Here is a 12,778-nt window from a genome sequence, read left to right as displayed (position 1 = left end):
CAACCCTTGATCCTCCGGGGATTCAAGTTTGTTTTTTATCTCTCCCCCCTTCTAGTAGTTGAACTTTATAATGTTGGGTTGAAAGGTGTCTCTGGTAAATTAATATTCATGATGTATCCACTAGTAGACTATAGTAGAAGCTCTAGTAAACTTTAAACCAACAAATATACAGAGTTAGATAGATAAATAGATAGATATATAGATAGATAGATAGATAGATAGATAGATATATAGATAGATAAATAGATAGATAAATAGATAGATATATATCTTATCTTATCAATTTTAAATTCTGTGCTCTATGTCATGTGTACCTTGTATCTTGTATTATATAACCTGTGGCTGTATCATGTATTCTGTATCCTGTATCCTGCAATCCTGTATTCTGCATTATGTATCCTTTATCTTTTATCCAGTATCCTGTTGTAGCAAGTATCGAAGAAATCCCCATATTTGTTAATCTGAACATACCTAGATATAATACGTTGTACATTGTCTGTAAATCCAAATGCGCTTATCATTAGCTACGCAAAACTTATAATGCGATTAACCTAGCCTAGCTACGTCTGTAAATACGTGAAAACCTGTATTGTGATTAGCTTAACTGTCCGCGCTAATCTTGTAAATACGTACATTAAATTTAAAATGTAACTTAGATATCAAAATACTAATTAGTTGGAATATACTCTGCTCTGATTACGATGAGAGAAGTAATTTGTTCCTTGTTGAAACATATTAGCTGATAAGATCATACCCATTGCTTTGGCATTGAAAGTTTGGAGCTTGTGTCCGTGTTGACATTAAAGCCTANCATATATATATATATATATATATTTATATATATATATATTCTATATAGTTTCTATTTTTAAAAACATACACAAAATATACACCAAATGTACATTGTGCATAGCACTGCTTGTCTTTATATTAAAAGAACTTTTAAGTGATCCGCTATACACGGAGTTATATTCCAGATTCACACTTTCAACCCTTGATCCTCTATACACGGAGTTATATATGCCAGATTCACACTTTCAACCCTTGATCCTCTCTACATGGAGCTATATATGCCAGATTCACACTTTCAACCCTTGATCCTCTATACACGGAGTTATATTCCAGATTCACACTTTCAACCCTTGATCCTCCATACACGGAGTTATATGACAGATTCACACTTTCAACCCTTGATCCTCTATACACGGAGTTATATGCCTGATTCACACTTTCAACCCTTGATCCTCTCTACACGGAGTTATATATGCCAGATTCACACTTTCAACCCTTGATCCTATATACACGGAGTTATATGCCAGATTCACACTTTCAACCCTTGATCCTCCATACACGGAGTTATATGGCAGATTCACACTTTGAACCCTTGATCCTCTATACACGGAGTTATATGCCAGATTCACACTTTCAACCCTTGATCCTCTCTACATGGAGTTATAAGCCAGATTCACACTTTCATCCCTTGATCCTCTATACATGGAGTTATATTCCAGATTCACACTTTCAACCCTATATGCCAGATTCACACTTTCAACCCTTGATCCTCTATACACGGAGTTATATTCCAGATTCACACTTTCAACCCTTGTCTGAGCAATTATTTTAGATATAGTAGTTTAAAAATCAAGTTATAGAAGTAACTTGGATCTGTGTAAGTTTATTGGACTATTTATGATCCTAAATAGAGTCTGACAGTAGTCCTTCTATTCCACAGGTTTACATGCAGGTCTCATTGTATTCCTCAAAGTGTTATTGTACCGTAACGTGCATATGCTGTGTACAGAACCTTGTACTGCATTATATATGAATTGTAATGTAAGTTGTGTACTGTATATATATAATATAAGTATAGTGTATAAATGTAATGGCTCTAACTTGGGCAATAAATCTTGGAATCAAAACTTTACCTATTCTACATTAGGCTTTATTAACTTTACCTACATCTAGGAGAACATATTATACATTTATACACAGGGTAACCCACATAGAATTAAATTATGTTTTTTTTTTATTTATAAATTTTAATAATTTCACCAAGTAATATTTTTAAGGGTTCAAATGCACTTCTCATAAAGATTCTAAAAGTATGGTTTTCTGCAATTAACATTTTAATAGATTTTAGGAAAAATACAATTTATCTTTCCATCTATTTATCTACTTATCTATTCACACTGAATCTATCAGCCTTTTTTAAATATCTACCTCTCTATATATCTACCAATCTATTTATTTATCTATTTATGTATCTGTCTATCTATCGATACATCTATCAATGTATCTATTTATCTATTTTTGTTTATATCTATTCATATTTGTATCTTCTATGTAAAGAAGCTTTTCGCTGATGATATATATGTATGTTAGCTGTAGCTGGTAAAACGGCTAAACCAAATTGACCGAACATTTTTTGGATATTCTGGGGTAACCAAACCATAGGCAAAAGAAAAGTTTCTAAAACATTTTTTTTAATCGAAAATAATTTTTTCCAAAAGTTTTCAAAATTCCACGGGTAAGACCGGACACTATCGATGAATATATTTATCAATGATTTAATCTATATCTATCTATGTAAGGTATGAATGGCCTAGGCTGAAGGGTGCTTGGACCAGATTCTAGCCTATAGTACCCTAGCCCGGGGCAAAAGGGTAAATATTTCAAGAATTCCATATCTATCTATCTATCTATCTATTACTCTATCTATATATCACTCTATCTATCTATCTATCTATATATATATCAATCTATATATTTATATATCTATCTATCTATCTATTTATATATCTATCTATTTATACTAGCCTTAGAGGGCGCTTCGCGCCCATCTTCTAAATTAATTGTGAACATGTTCTCTTTGTGTACATCTTAAAACAAAACAAAAATAATTCGCGGATTTTCACAAAAAATTTGGGCCCGATCGGTTCAGCCGTTTTGACGTTTATTGGATACAAACAGACAGACAGACAGACAGTCAAACAGACAGACAAGCCAAATTTATATACAGATATCTATCTTTCTGTCTATCTATCTAACTATCTATCTATTTATCGATCCATCTAACTATTTTTCTATCTATCTATCTATCTATCTATCTATCTATCTATCTATCTATCTATATATCTATCTATCTATCTATCTTTATATCTCTCTATCTATTTATCTATCTATTTATCTATCTATCTATCTATCTATCTATCTATCTATCTATCTATCTATCTATCCTTCTATCTATCTATCTATCCATCTAACTATCTATCTCTCTAACTATCTATCTTTCTATCTATTCTCACATTTATCTATCTAACTATCTACAGTAAGAACCAGAAACTCTGGAATAGGAAGACGACTTTCAGACTCAAGTTATTACTATTTGCTTTAAAACAATACACTTAATCATTGTTTTCATGTCTTCCTATTCCAGAGTTTTCTGGTTCCTATTCCAGAGTTTTCTGGTTCCTATTCTAGAGTTTTCTGGTTCTCATTGTATCTATCCTTAGTTTGTCAATTCAACCATTTTTCTGTATTAATCTATCCATACATCTATTATATTAATCTATCCATAAATCTATTATATTAATCTAGCCATACATATATTGTATTAATCTATACATACATCTATTATATTAATCTATCCATACATCTATTATATTAATCTATCCATACATCTATTATATTAATCTAGCCATACATATATTGTATTAATCCATCCATACATCTATTATATTAATCTGTCCATACACCTATTTTATTAATCCATCCATACATCTATTTTATTAATCTATCCATACATCTATTTCAACTTTACTCTGTAACGGTACGTAGTACGTACCCTTGAAAACCTACATCTATATTAATCTATCCATATATCAATTAGACAAAGCTTTTAATGGCATCGTTGTAGATCAAGCATTGCCATCTTTACATCCAGGGTTGCTTGAAATTAAACTTACATTTAAAGGTTTCGACCTTTGGTCAAACATTTCAAATAATGAAAAAAAATTCTGAAGTGGAGAGAGGTTAGGGTTATGATTTAAAAGGGTTGAGGTTGTAATGGGGTATAGATAGGAGATAATAACGAATTGGTAATAACTTAGTGAGTGAGTGGCATGCACTTATGGCTGAAGGAGTGAGTGAATGAGTGGGTGAATGTTTAAGTGAATGAGTAAGTGAATGTTTGATATGAGGAGTGAGTGAATGTATGAATGAATGAATGAGTGAATGAAAGGATAAATGAGTGAATGCATGAATTAATGAGTGAGTGAATGAATTAGTTAAAAACTTAAGTCAATGAGATATTGAGTGGTTGAGTGAGTAAATGAATGAAATTATTAATTAGTGTATGCAAGGAAGGATGAGAGGATGAATGCATGAATGAAAGGATGATAAAATTAATGAATTAATGCCTGGTTAAATGAGTGAGTGAATGAGTGAGTGAAGTATGTGTGTGTGTGTGTGTGTGTGAGAGTGTGCGTCTGTGAGGCCCCATTGATTGGTATGTGGGGGGATGGTTGGACAAGATATGGTTCTAAAGATTTATGGGTGCTGCGTTCAGAGATACAGACACGGGTCATTACATACACCCACCTCCTCACATTTTTATTAAAAAAGAATTATACTAAACATAATGTTTCACGTCTATCATGACGATCCTCAGTAGTTACAATTCTTTGAACAACTCTATATATATATGCTTACCTGTTTGTCTGTCCGTTTGTATCCAACAAACGTCAAAACGTCTGAACCTAACGGGACCAAATTTTGTGTGAAACATCACGTGACCCCAGGAAAGGTTTATGGATGATCAAGATTTCTAAAATTTTCCTCCAACAAAATTCGATTTCCATTAAATTTGTAAATCCACGATTTTTTTTAGAACATCCGCTAACCTATTTGTTTGTTTTTGTTTTACAATGAATACAAAGAGAAAATGTACGTTCACACTTGAAATACAAGATGGGCTCTAAGCGCCCTAAAAGTCTAGAATTGATATAGTATGCGTATATAGTTGCAAGGAATAAATTTTATACAATCGTTTCTTAAGTCTCATCCTTTCAGGGTTTTTATGTGTACTGCAGTTGGAATATCAATTTGGATTATAATAAATATAGGTAAGGAATCAATGATCAAACTTAGATTTTTCTACAAGTTTCTTTAAAAATCTGTAGATGATATTTCGATCAAATGATAAAAATACGTTTGGATCTTTTTAAAAAACCCTGAGTTTTTAAAGAAAAGATTATGTTCGAGTTTCTATTAATGTGCGTGGTTAAAATGAAACCATTGAAGTCTTAGAAACCGCTAATTTATGTTTAAAGGGGGTGGGTATTTTTACATTTTAGACCAGATTCAGACAATTCTCTGTGCAAATGCAATATTTCGCGGTGTTTTAGCAAAAATATTTGCAAACAGAGTTCCAGGCATTAATTTGCCTCATTTCATGTTCNCAGAAGATGGGGTATAGAATATATTTGGAGGGAAAGGGGGGAGGGGTGAAACAATTTTGATAATATTATTTTATGTATCATAAATTGTATTTAATTTATTTATAGATTTAATTATTGGTTGATTGATAGATTTACGACACCTGGGTCTAAAATTTGCAAAATTTTAGAAAACACAAACAATTATTTTTTGTACAGCATTTTTTTTAATGTTAAACTTTGTTTTTAGAATGCTTCGCGCCATTATTTCTATTGATAAAGGAAATGAGTTTTTGCCACAAACTCTAAACTCTTAATCACTACATATATATAGTTTTGCTACCCGATGTCGTAAACCTTTGATATTTAACCTTTGATCTGTTAGATCAAAAAGTCTAAGTTTGAAATACCAAAGGTTAAAAGATAAAAGCATTAGACAAATTTGAGTTTGTGGCAAAAACATAGTTCCTGTGGCCTGTCAATGCTGTCATACATGCCACTATATTCTTCGTAAGTATATTTAAAATTAAAAAAATCGAAGATTTTCACATTTATTGGCGGATTTTTATTATTACCTTTCACAAACCTAATCGGTTCAGCCGTTTATCGGATACAAATCAACGAACAGACAATCCAAATAATTTATATGTTTGGGTTCGGAAATTTTTTTTTTTTACTGAACATTTGTTAACTAATTTCAAATTCATTAACGCCTAACACCCTTGGGAAGGCTTTCTTTCAAACCCTGTCGTAAATAAACTTTTGCTCAAGGCATACCCCCTTTCTCCCTTTCTTTCCCTCATCTCCTACCTTTACCCCCTCATCATATACTGCTGGTTAGCTGTTTAGCCACTAATGCAGTTTTTGGTTGATTTGGATTGGACGGATTCGACAAATTAGGTTTAATTGTTCCTTGTTTCCGACATTTTCATTGGTTACACACTAGTATTGCATGATAGTTTACCAAACAGGGATAAATATAAACATTTAACCATTTTCTAAATTACTTTTTAGTAATAATATTTTCTAGAAAATATTGCGGATTTCGGGATTTGTCTGTTTAAATTTTGTGAAGAAGTTCTATCCCTGAAGCCCTGTGTTTTATGCTTGCCTGGGCAGTGTGCGTCAGACTGCAAGAATTATACGTAGCTTGAATCCCTCATATAGATAGATAGATAGATAGATAGATAGATAGATATAGATAGACAGTTAGATAGAGATGAAGAAAAAATAAGTGGAAATCGAGAGAAGGGATATAGAAATGATAAAAAGAAAAATAGACAGGAAATGAGGAAAAAAAGAAGAATATGGGAAAGAGAAGGAAATAAGAATAAAATAGCGAAAAAAAGGGAAAAAAGAATGATAAGAAAAAAAAGAAATTACGTGGGAAAACCAGGAAAATCTTATGAAAAGGAACCGGGGGGAAAAGGTCTAGGAGGAGGACGGCAATAATATCAAAATTGAGATAGAGAAAGAGACAAATGAAATGTAAAAACAAAAGAGGAAATAAATAAATTTTGTTTAAAATAATTTTGTTTGTCAACAAGTGTACTGCAGATTCTAGGGGATTGTAAATAAACTACCCTCTGAGTTTTAGAGCCTAAAACTTTGAAATGGGCATCGTTACAAAAACCGGTAATTTTCAACAAAATGCTCTAAATTTCGATCAAAAATGGTTTCTACTACAAATTATGTACGCTGTACAGTGAGGATCTGGATTAAGAAGGCGGACTTTAATATTCTGATGAACTTGAAACTTGTCGAGTACAAACCAGACCCTTTTCACTTGATAAGCTACTGGTCAAATTATTTACGTTCCAACAACATTAAATAGACTTTTATGATTGCTATATTTTGTCCTCGCTTCCTATTCCACAGTATTCTGGTTCTCTCTGTATATCTTTTTCTATACGGTATATAGTGAATGAAGAAGAAAAAGAAAGATTTAAAGAGTTCTTAGCTGGGAGGGGAGAATTTAAAGAGTTCTTAGCTGGGAGGGGAGAATTTAAAGAGTTCTTAGATGGGAGGGGAGAATTTAAAGAGTTCTTAGCTGGGAGGGGAGAATTTAAAGAGTTTTTTTTAAATTTAGATGGGCGCAATTAAAGTGTTCTTAGAGATTGATAGATAGAAAGTTAGATAGATAGATAGTTGCATAAATAGATAGATATTTAGATTGATAGATAGAAAGTTAGATAGATAGATAGTTAGACACCTAAATACTAGTTAGCTAAACGAGCATGTTAGTTAGACAGCTAGTGTGGGGACAGGGTGTGTCTATAATGAGTTAAATGTGTCGGGATCCTTTATATAAATCTTTTATCCACAGGATACCAGACAGATTAACAGACAGAATTGGTAGAATAACAGACACACTTGGTAAAATAGTCCAGGCAGAATAAGAATAACGGACAGACTAGGCAAAATAACAGACAGACTGGACAGAAAACCAAAAATACGCTTAGAATAAAAGACACACCAAACAGAATAACAGACAGACCTGGCAAAATAACAGACATAATGGTAGAATAAAAGATAGACCAGACAGAATAGCAGACAGACCTCGCAAAATAACAGACAAGATTGAAGAATAAAAGATAGACCAGGCAGAATAACAGACAGACCTGGCAAAATAACAGGCAAAATGGCAGAATAAAAGATAGACCAGACAGAATAACAGACAGACCTCGCAAAATAACAGACAAGATTGAAGAATAAAAGATAGACCAGACAGAATAGCAGACAGACCTGGCAAAATAAAAGACAAGATTGAAGAATAAAAGATAGACCAGACAGACCTGACAAAATAACAGACAAAATGGTAGAATAAAAGATAGACCAAACAGAATAACTGACAGAACTGGCAAAATAACAGACAAAATGGAAGAATAAAAGATAGACCAGACAGAATAGTAGACAGACCTCGCAAAATAACAGACAAGATTGAAGAATAAAAGATAGACCAGACAGAATAGCAGACAGACCTGGCAAAATAAAAGACAAGATTGAAGAATAAAAGATAGACCAGACAGAATAACAGACAGAACTGGCAAACTAACAGACAAAAAGGAAGAATAAAAGATAGACCAGACAGATTAAAAGACAGAACTGGCAAAATAACAGACAAGATTGAAGAATAAAAGATAGACCAGACAAAATAATAGTTTGAATTTAAAATTTTATAATTTGTATTTTACATTATTTGATAAAGATTTCAAATAAAGAAAGATTTAGCTTGACTGAGTTTTTCCGATACAACCCCAGGGACCGTATTTACCGATAGAACCCCGGGGACCGTATTTACCGATAGAACCCCGGGGACCGTATTTACCGATAGAACCCCGGGGACCGTATTTACCGATAGAACCCCGGGGACCGTATTTACCGATAGAACCCCGGGGACCGTATTTACCGATAGAACCCCGGGGACCGTATTTACCGATAGAACCCCGGGGACCGTATTTACCGATAGAACCCCGGGGACCGTATTTACCGATAGAACCCCGGGGACCGTATTTACCGATAGAACCCCGGGGACCGAATTTACCGATAGAACCCCGGGGACCGAATTTACCGATAGAACCCTGGGGACCGAATTTACCGATAGAACCCTGGGGACCGAATTTACCGATAGAACCCTGGGGACCGAATTTACCGATAGAACCCCGGGGACCAAATTTACCGATAGAACCCTGGGGACCGAATTTACCGATTGAACCCCGGGGACCGAATTTACCGATACAACCCCTGGGACCAAATTTACCGATACAACCCCGGGGACCGAATTTAATGAAATGACGAGGTCGCTGAACTACCTCTTACCGTTGGTTTAAATCCTGAATCACCGATTCAAATCCTCACGATTCTTTAACTTTGAATCGGTGATTCAAGATTTGAACCAGCGATAGCTATATAGTTCAGCTCAAAGGAATTGCGTTTTTGCCACAAACTCTGATTTTCTAATCCCTATCGGTTTGCAAGCCAATGTTGTGGACCTTAGAGACAAAGACTCAATTCCTTTATTAAATTCGGTTTATGGATAAACTTAGAGCATACAAATATGCACACATTGCACAATGTATATGTTACATATCATTATAAATAAATAAATAAATAAAAACAAAATAAAAATAGAAAAAATTCAAAAAAGTTCAAATAATATTTATATTTATCTACATTATTTACAACAAAAATGAAAACCTTTTCATTTATAATTTTGAAAATGCAAATCTGCGACAAAGCATCAACTTTAAAGCATTGTATCTACTGTTTATTTAAACCCCCGGGTGAATATATTAAATATTTGGTAGAGGTTTAAAAAGTTAAAGGAATGCGGGGAAAAAGTTTAATTTGAGTTTATTCCCCCTACGTATATGTTCGGGTGACAATGAATAATGATCTTTTACAGGGGAAAATATACAAGCATTTAAAAATTTAAAATAAAAAATAAAAATGTTTTTATTTAAATTTTATGCCTAAAATTATTGAAAAAATATTTTTAAAAAAGGTTTAAAAATGGGTGATGTTCATCCCTGTTTCATTATAATATCCATTTTCCAGTGCCAGAGAAGTGTAGGTGAGGGTAAAGAGGGTAGAGAGAGGGGACATTTTAGAGAGTTTTTAATCTGAAGGGACAATACATAGAGTTCTTAGTTGGGAGGGGAGAATTTAAAGAGTTCTTAGCTGGGAGGGGAGAATTTAAAGAGTTCTTAGCTGGGAGAGGATAATTTAAAGAGTTCTTAGCTGGGTGGGGAAACATTTAAAGAGTTCTTACCTGGGAGGGGAGAATTTAAAGAGTTCTTAGTTGGGAGGGGAGAATTTATAAAGTTCTTAGTTGGGAGGGAAACGTTTAAAGAGCTCTTAGATGGGAGGGGAGAATTTAATGAGTTCTTAGTTTGTAGGGGAGAATTTAAAGAGTTCTTATATGGGAGGGGAGAATTTAAAGAGTTCTTAGATGGGAGGGGAGAATTTAAAGAGTTCTTAGATGGGAGGGGACAGTACATAGAGTTCTTAGTTAGGAGGGGAGAATTTAATGAGTTCTTAGTTGGTAGGGGAGAATTTAAAAAGTTATTAGATGGGAGGTGAGAATTTAAAGAGTTCTAAGTTTGTACGGGAGAATTTAAAGAGTTCTTAGATGGGAGGGGAGAATTTAAAGAGTTCTTAGATGGGAGAGGACAATACATAGAGTTTATAGTTAGGAGGGGAGAATTTAATGAGTTCTTAGTTGGTAGGGAAACATTTAAAGAGTTCTTAGATGGGAGGGGAGAATTTAAAGAGTTCTTAACTGGGAGGGGGGAATTTAAAGAGTTTTTTTAAATTTAGATGGGCGCAATTAAAGAGTTCTTAGCTGGGAGTGGAGAATTTAAAGAGTTCTTAGCTGGGAGGGGAGAATTCAAAGAGTTCTTAGCTGGGAGGGGAGAATTTAAAGAGTTCTAAACTGGGAGGGGGGAATTTAAAGAGTTTTTTTTAAATTTAGATGGGCGCAATTAAAGAGTTCTTAGCTGGGAGGGGAGAATTCAAAGAGTTCTTAGCTGGGACTTCAGGGAGAATTTAATGATTTCTTAGTTGGTAGGGGAGAATTTAAAGAGTTCTGAGCTGGTAGGGGAGAATTCAAAGAGTTATTAGCTGGGAGGAGAAAATTCAAAGAGTTATTAGCTGGAAGTGGAGAATTCAAAGAGTTCTTAGCTGGGACTGAAGGGAGAATTTAAAGATTTCTTAGCTAGAAGGGAAGAATTTAATGAATATTTAACTTGTAGGGGACAATTAAAAGAGGGCTTAGCCTGGAGGGAAGCACTTAAAGAGTTCTTAGCTAGGAGGGGAGAATTTAAAGAGTTCTTAGCTGGGAGGGGAGAATTTAAAGAGTTCTTAGCTGGGAGGGGAGAATTTAAAGAGTTCTTAGCTGGTAGGGAAGAATTTAAAGAGTTCTTAGATGGGAGGGAAGAATTTAAAGAGTTCTTAGCTGGGAGGGGAGAATTTAAAGAGTTCTTAGCTTGGAGGGGAGAATTTAAAGAGTTCTAAGCTGGGAGGGGAGAATTTAAGGAGTTCTTAGCTGGGAGGGAAGAATTTAAAGAGTTCTTAGATGGGAGGGAAGAATTTAAAGAGTTCTTAGCTGGAAGGGGAGAATTTAAAGAGTTCTTTGCTGGGAGGGGAGAATTTAAAGAGTTCTTAGCTGGGAGGGGAGAATTTAAAGAGTTCTTAGCTGGGAGGGGGGAATTTAAAGAGTTCTTAGCTAGGAGGGGAGAATTTAAAGATTATTATCCGTCTTGTGATGATTTCAAGGAGTTTTACAATTATCAGGAAATAATAAAAAGAGTTATTTGTGATTTCTCGTCCCAAATTTAATTTTGTAATCCAACCATCATTTCAACCTGATGTCGAAGACCTTTGATTTTAAAAATTTTAACTATGCTTTATTTCATAAATCAAAGTTTGTTGTATATCAAAGATTTACACTATCAGGTTGCAAAAACAGATGGATTAGAAAATTATCGGTTTTGACTTGACTCCTGGAATCCTTTATTTACAAAATGTGGAATTTACTAAGTTTAAAGGAAATTAATTCGTCTACAGCACATGAATGTTTAATTAGCTATAATCTCTGCTACCAATCCAACTAGACCCCCTCGCATTTCTTTTCATCTTTCATCTGGAAATATAAAGTAGTAATCTCTGTTTGTTTGTCCGATCATAAGGCATGATATGAACCTCTGAACTGATTGATTTAAACAACATTATAAATCAATTGGGTCGATTTATGTTTTCTGGCAAAACTGGGTTCCCAAGCTAGTCTGTACATATAGACTAGCTAAAGCTGGCCAAACGGCTGGAGGATCAAATTTGACATTTTTAAAAATTCCATAGGCAACGCCAAGCACTTCAGTTAAAATCATAATTTAATACTAGGCGCGGGTAATCGGCGGGAGTAACTATTAGTAATAATATAAACCCTGGGCAACGCCGGGCACTCTTCAGTTAGTATTCTATGCACATTGCACATCTATGGATGTATGAGAGTCTTTCTCCTCCCCCACTCTGTTTTGACAAATGATGGGCCTGCCCAGACATATGGGCTGGATAATGTGATAAAAATCATTAGGAAAAAATTACCACTGGACCAGGGATAATACTCAGACAGGGGTGGATAGATTTATCAATATTTGATTCTTAATAAAAAAAAATAAAAAAACATCTTTCTGAAAAATCTACAAAGACTCTCTACCGGTAGCATTACATTTTTTTCAAATATGACATTTTTTACTATTTAAAATTAGAATTTTTTTAGTTATTTTGGTGTGAAGATTATTTTCCCCTGAATCTGGACATAGAGTTTGTGTAATGGAATCCTA

General features: G+C 34.0%; 1 protein-coding gene across 1 annotated transcript; it reads right to left on the bottom strand.

Moving 5' to 3' along the window:
* Positions 1-8,662: 8,662 nt before the first annotated feature.
* Positions 8,663-12,497, bottom strand: LOC111718202 (pulmonary surfactant-associated protein D-like). Its single transcript, XM_023493740.1, has 2 exons — positions 12,421-12,497; positions 8,663-9,179 (listed from the first exon to the last, which is right to left on the bottom strand). The coding sequence occupies exons 1-2, from the start codon at positions 12,495-12,497 to the stop codon at positions 8,663-8,665; spliced, it is 594 nt and encodes a 197-aa protein (XP_023349508.1).
* Positions 12,498-12,778: the final 281 nt, after the last annotated feature.

The sequence above is a fragment of the Eurytemora carolleeae genome, unplaced genomic scaffold, assembly GCF_000591075.1.
Source record: "Eurytemora carolleeae unplaced genomic scaffold, Eaff_2.0 scaffold770, whole genome shotgun sequence".
In the NCBI taxonomy this organism is placed as follows: domain Eukaryota; kingdom Metazoa; phylum Arthropoda; class Copepoda; order Calanoida; family Temoridae; genus Eurytemora; species Eurytemora carolleeae.
This window is presented reverse-complemented; position numbering and strand designations above follow the sequence as displayed.

What these genes read in the sequence shown, in the direction of transcription:
- LOC111718202 (XM_023493740.1), bottom strand. Translation starts at nt 12,497, where the DNA reads ATGTCTGGGCAGGCCCATCATTTGTCAAAACAGAGTGGGGGAGGAGAA. An exon ending in TACATCCATAGATGTGCAAT is followed by an intron (nt 9,180 to 12,420) that starts GTGCATAGAATA and finishes ATTTGGTCCCAG; the next exon opens with GGGTTGTATCGGTAAATTCG.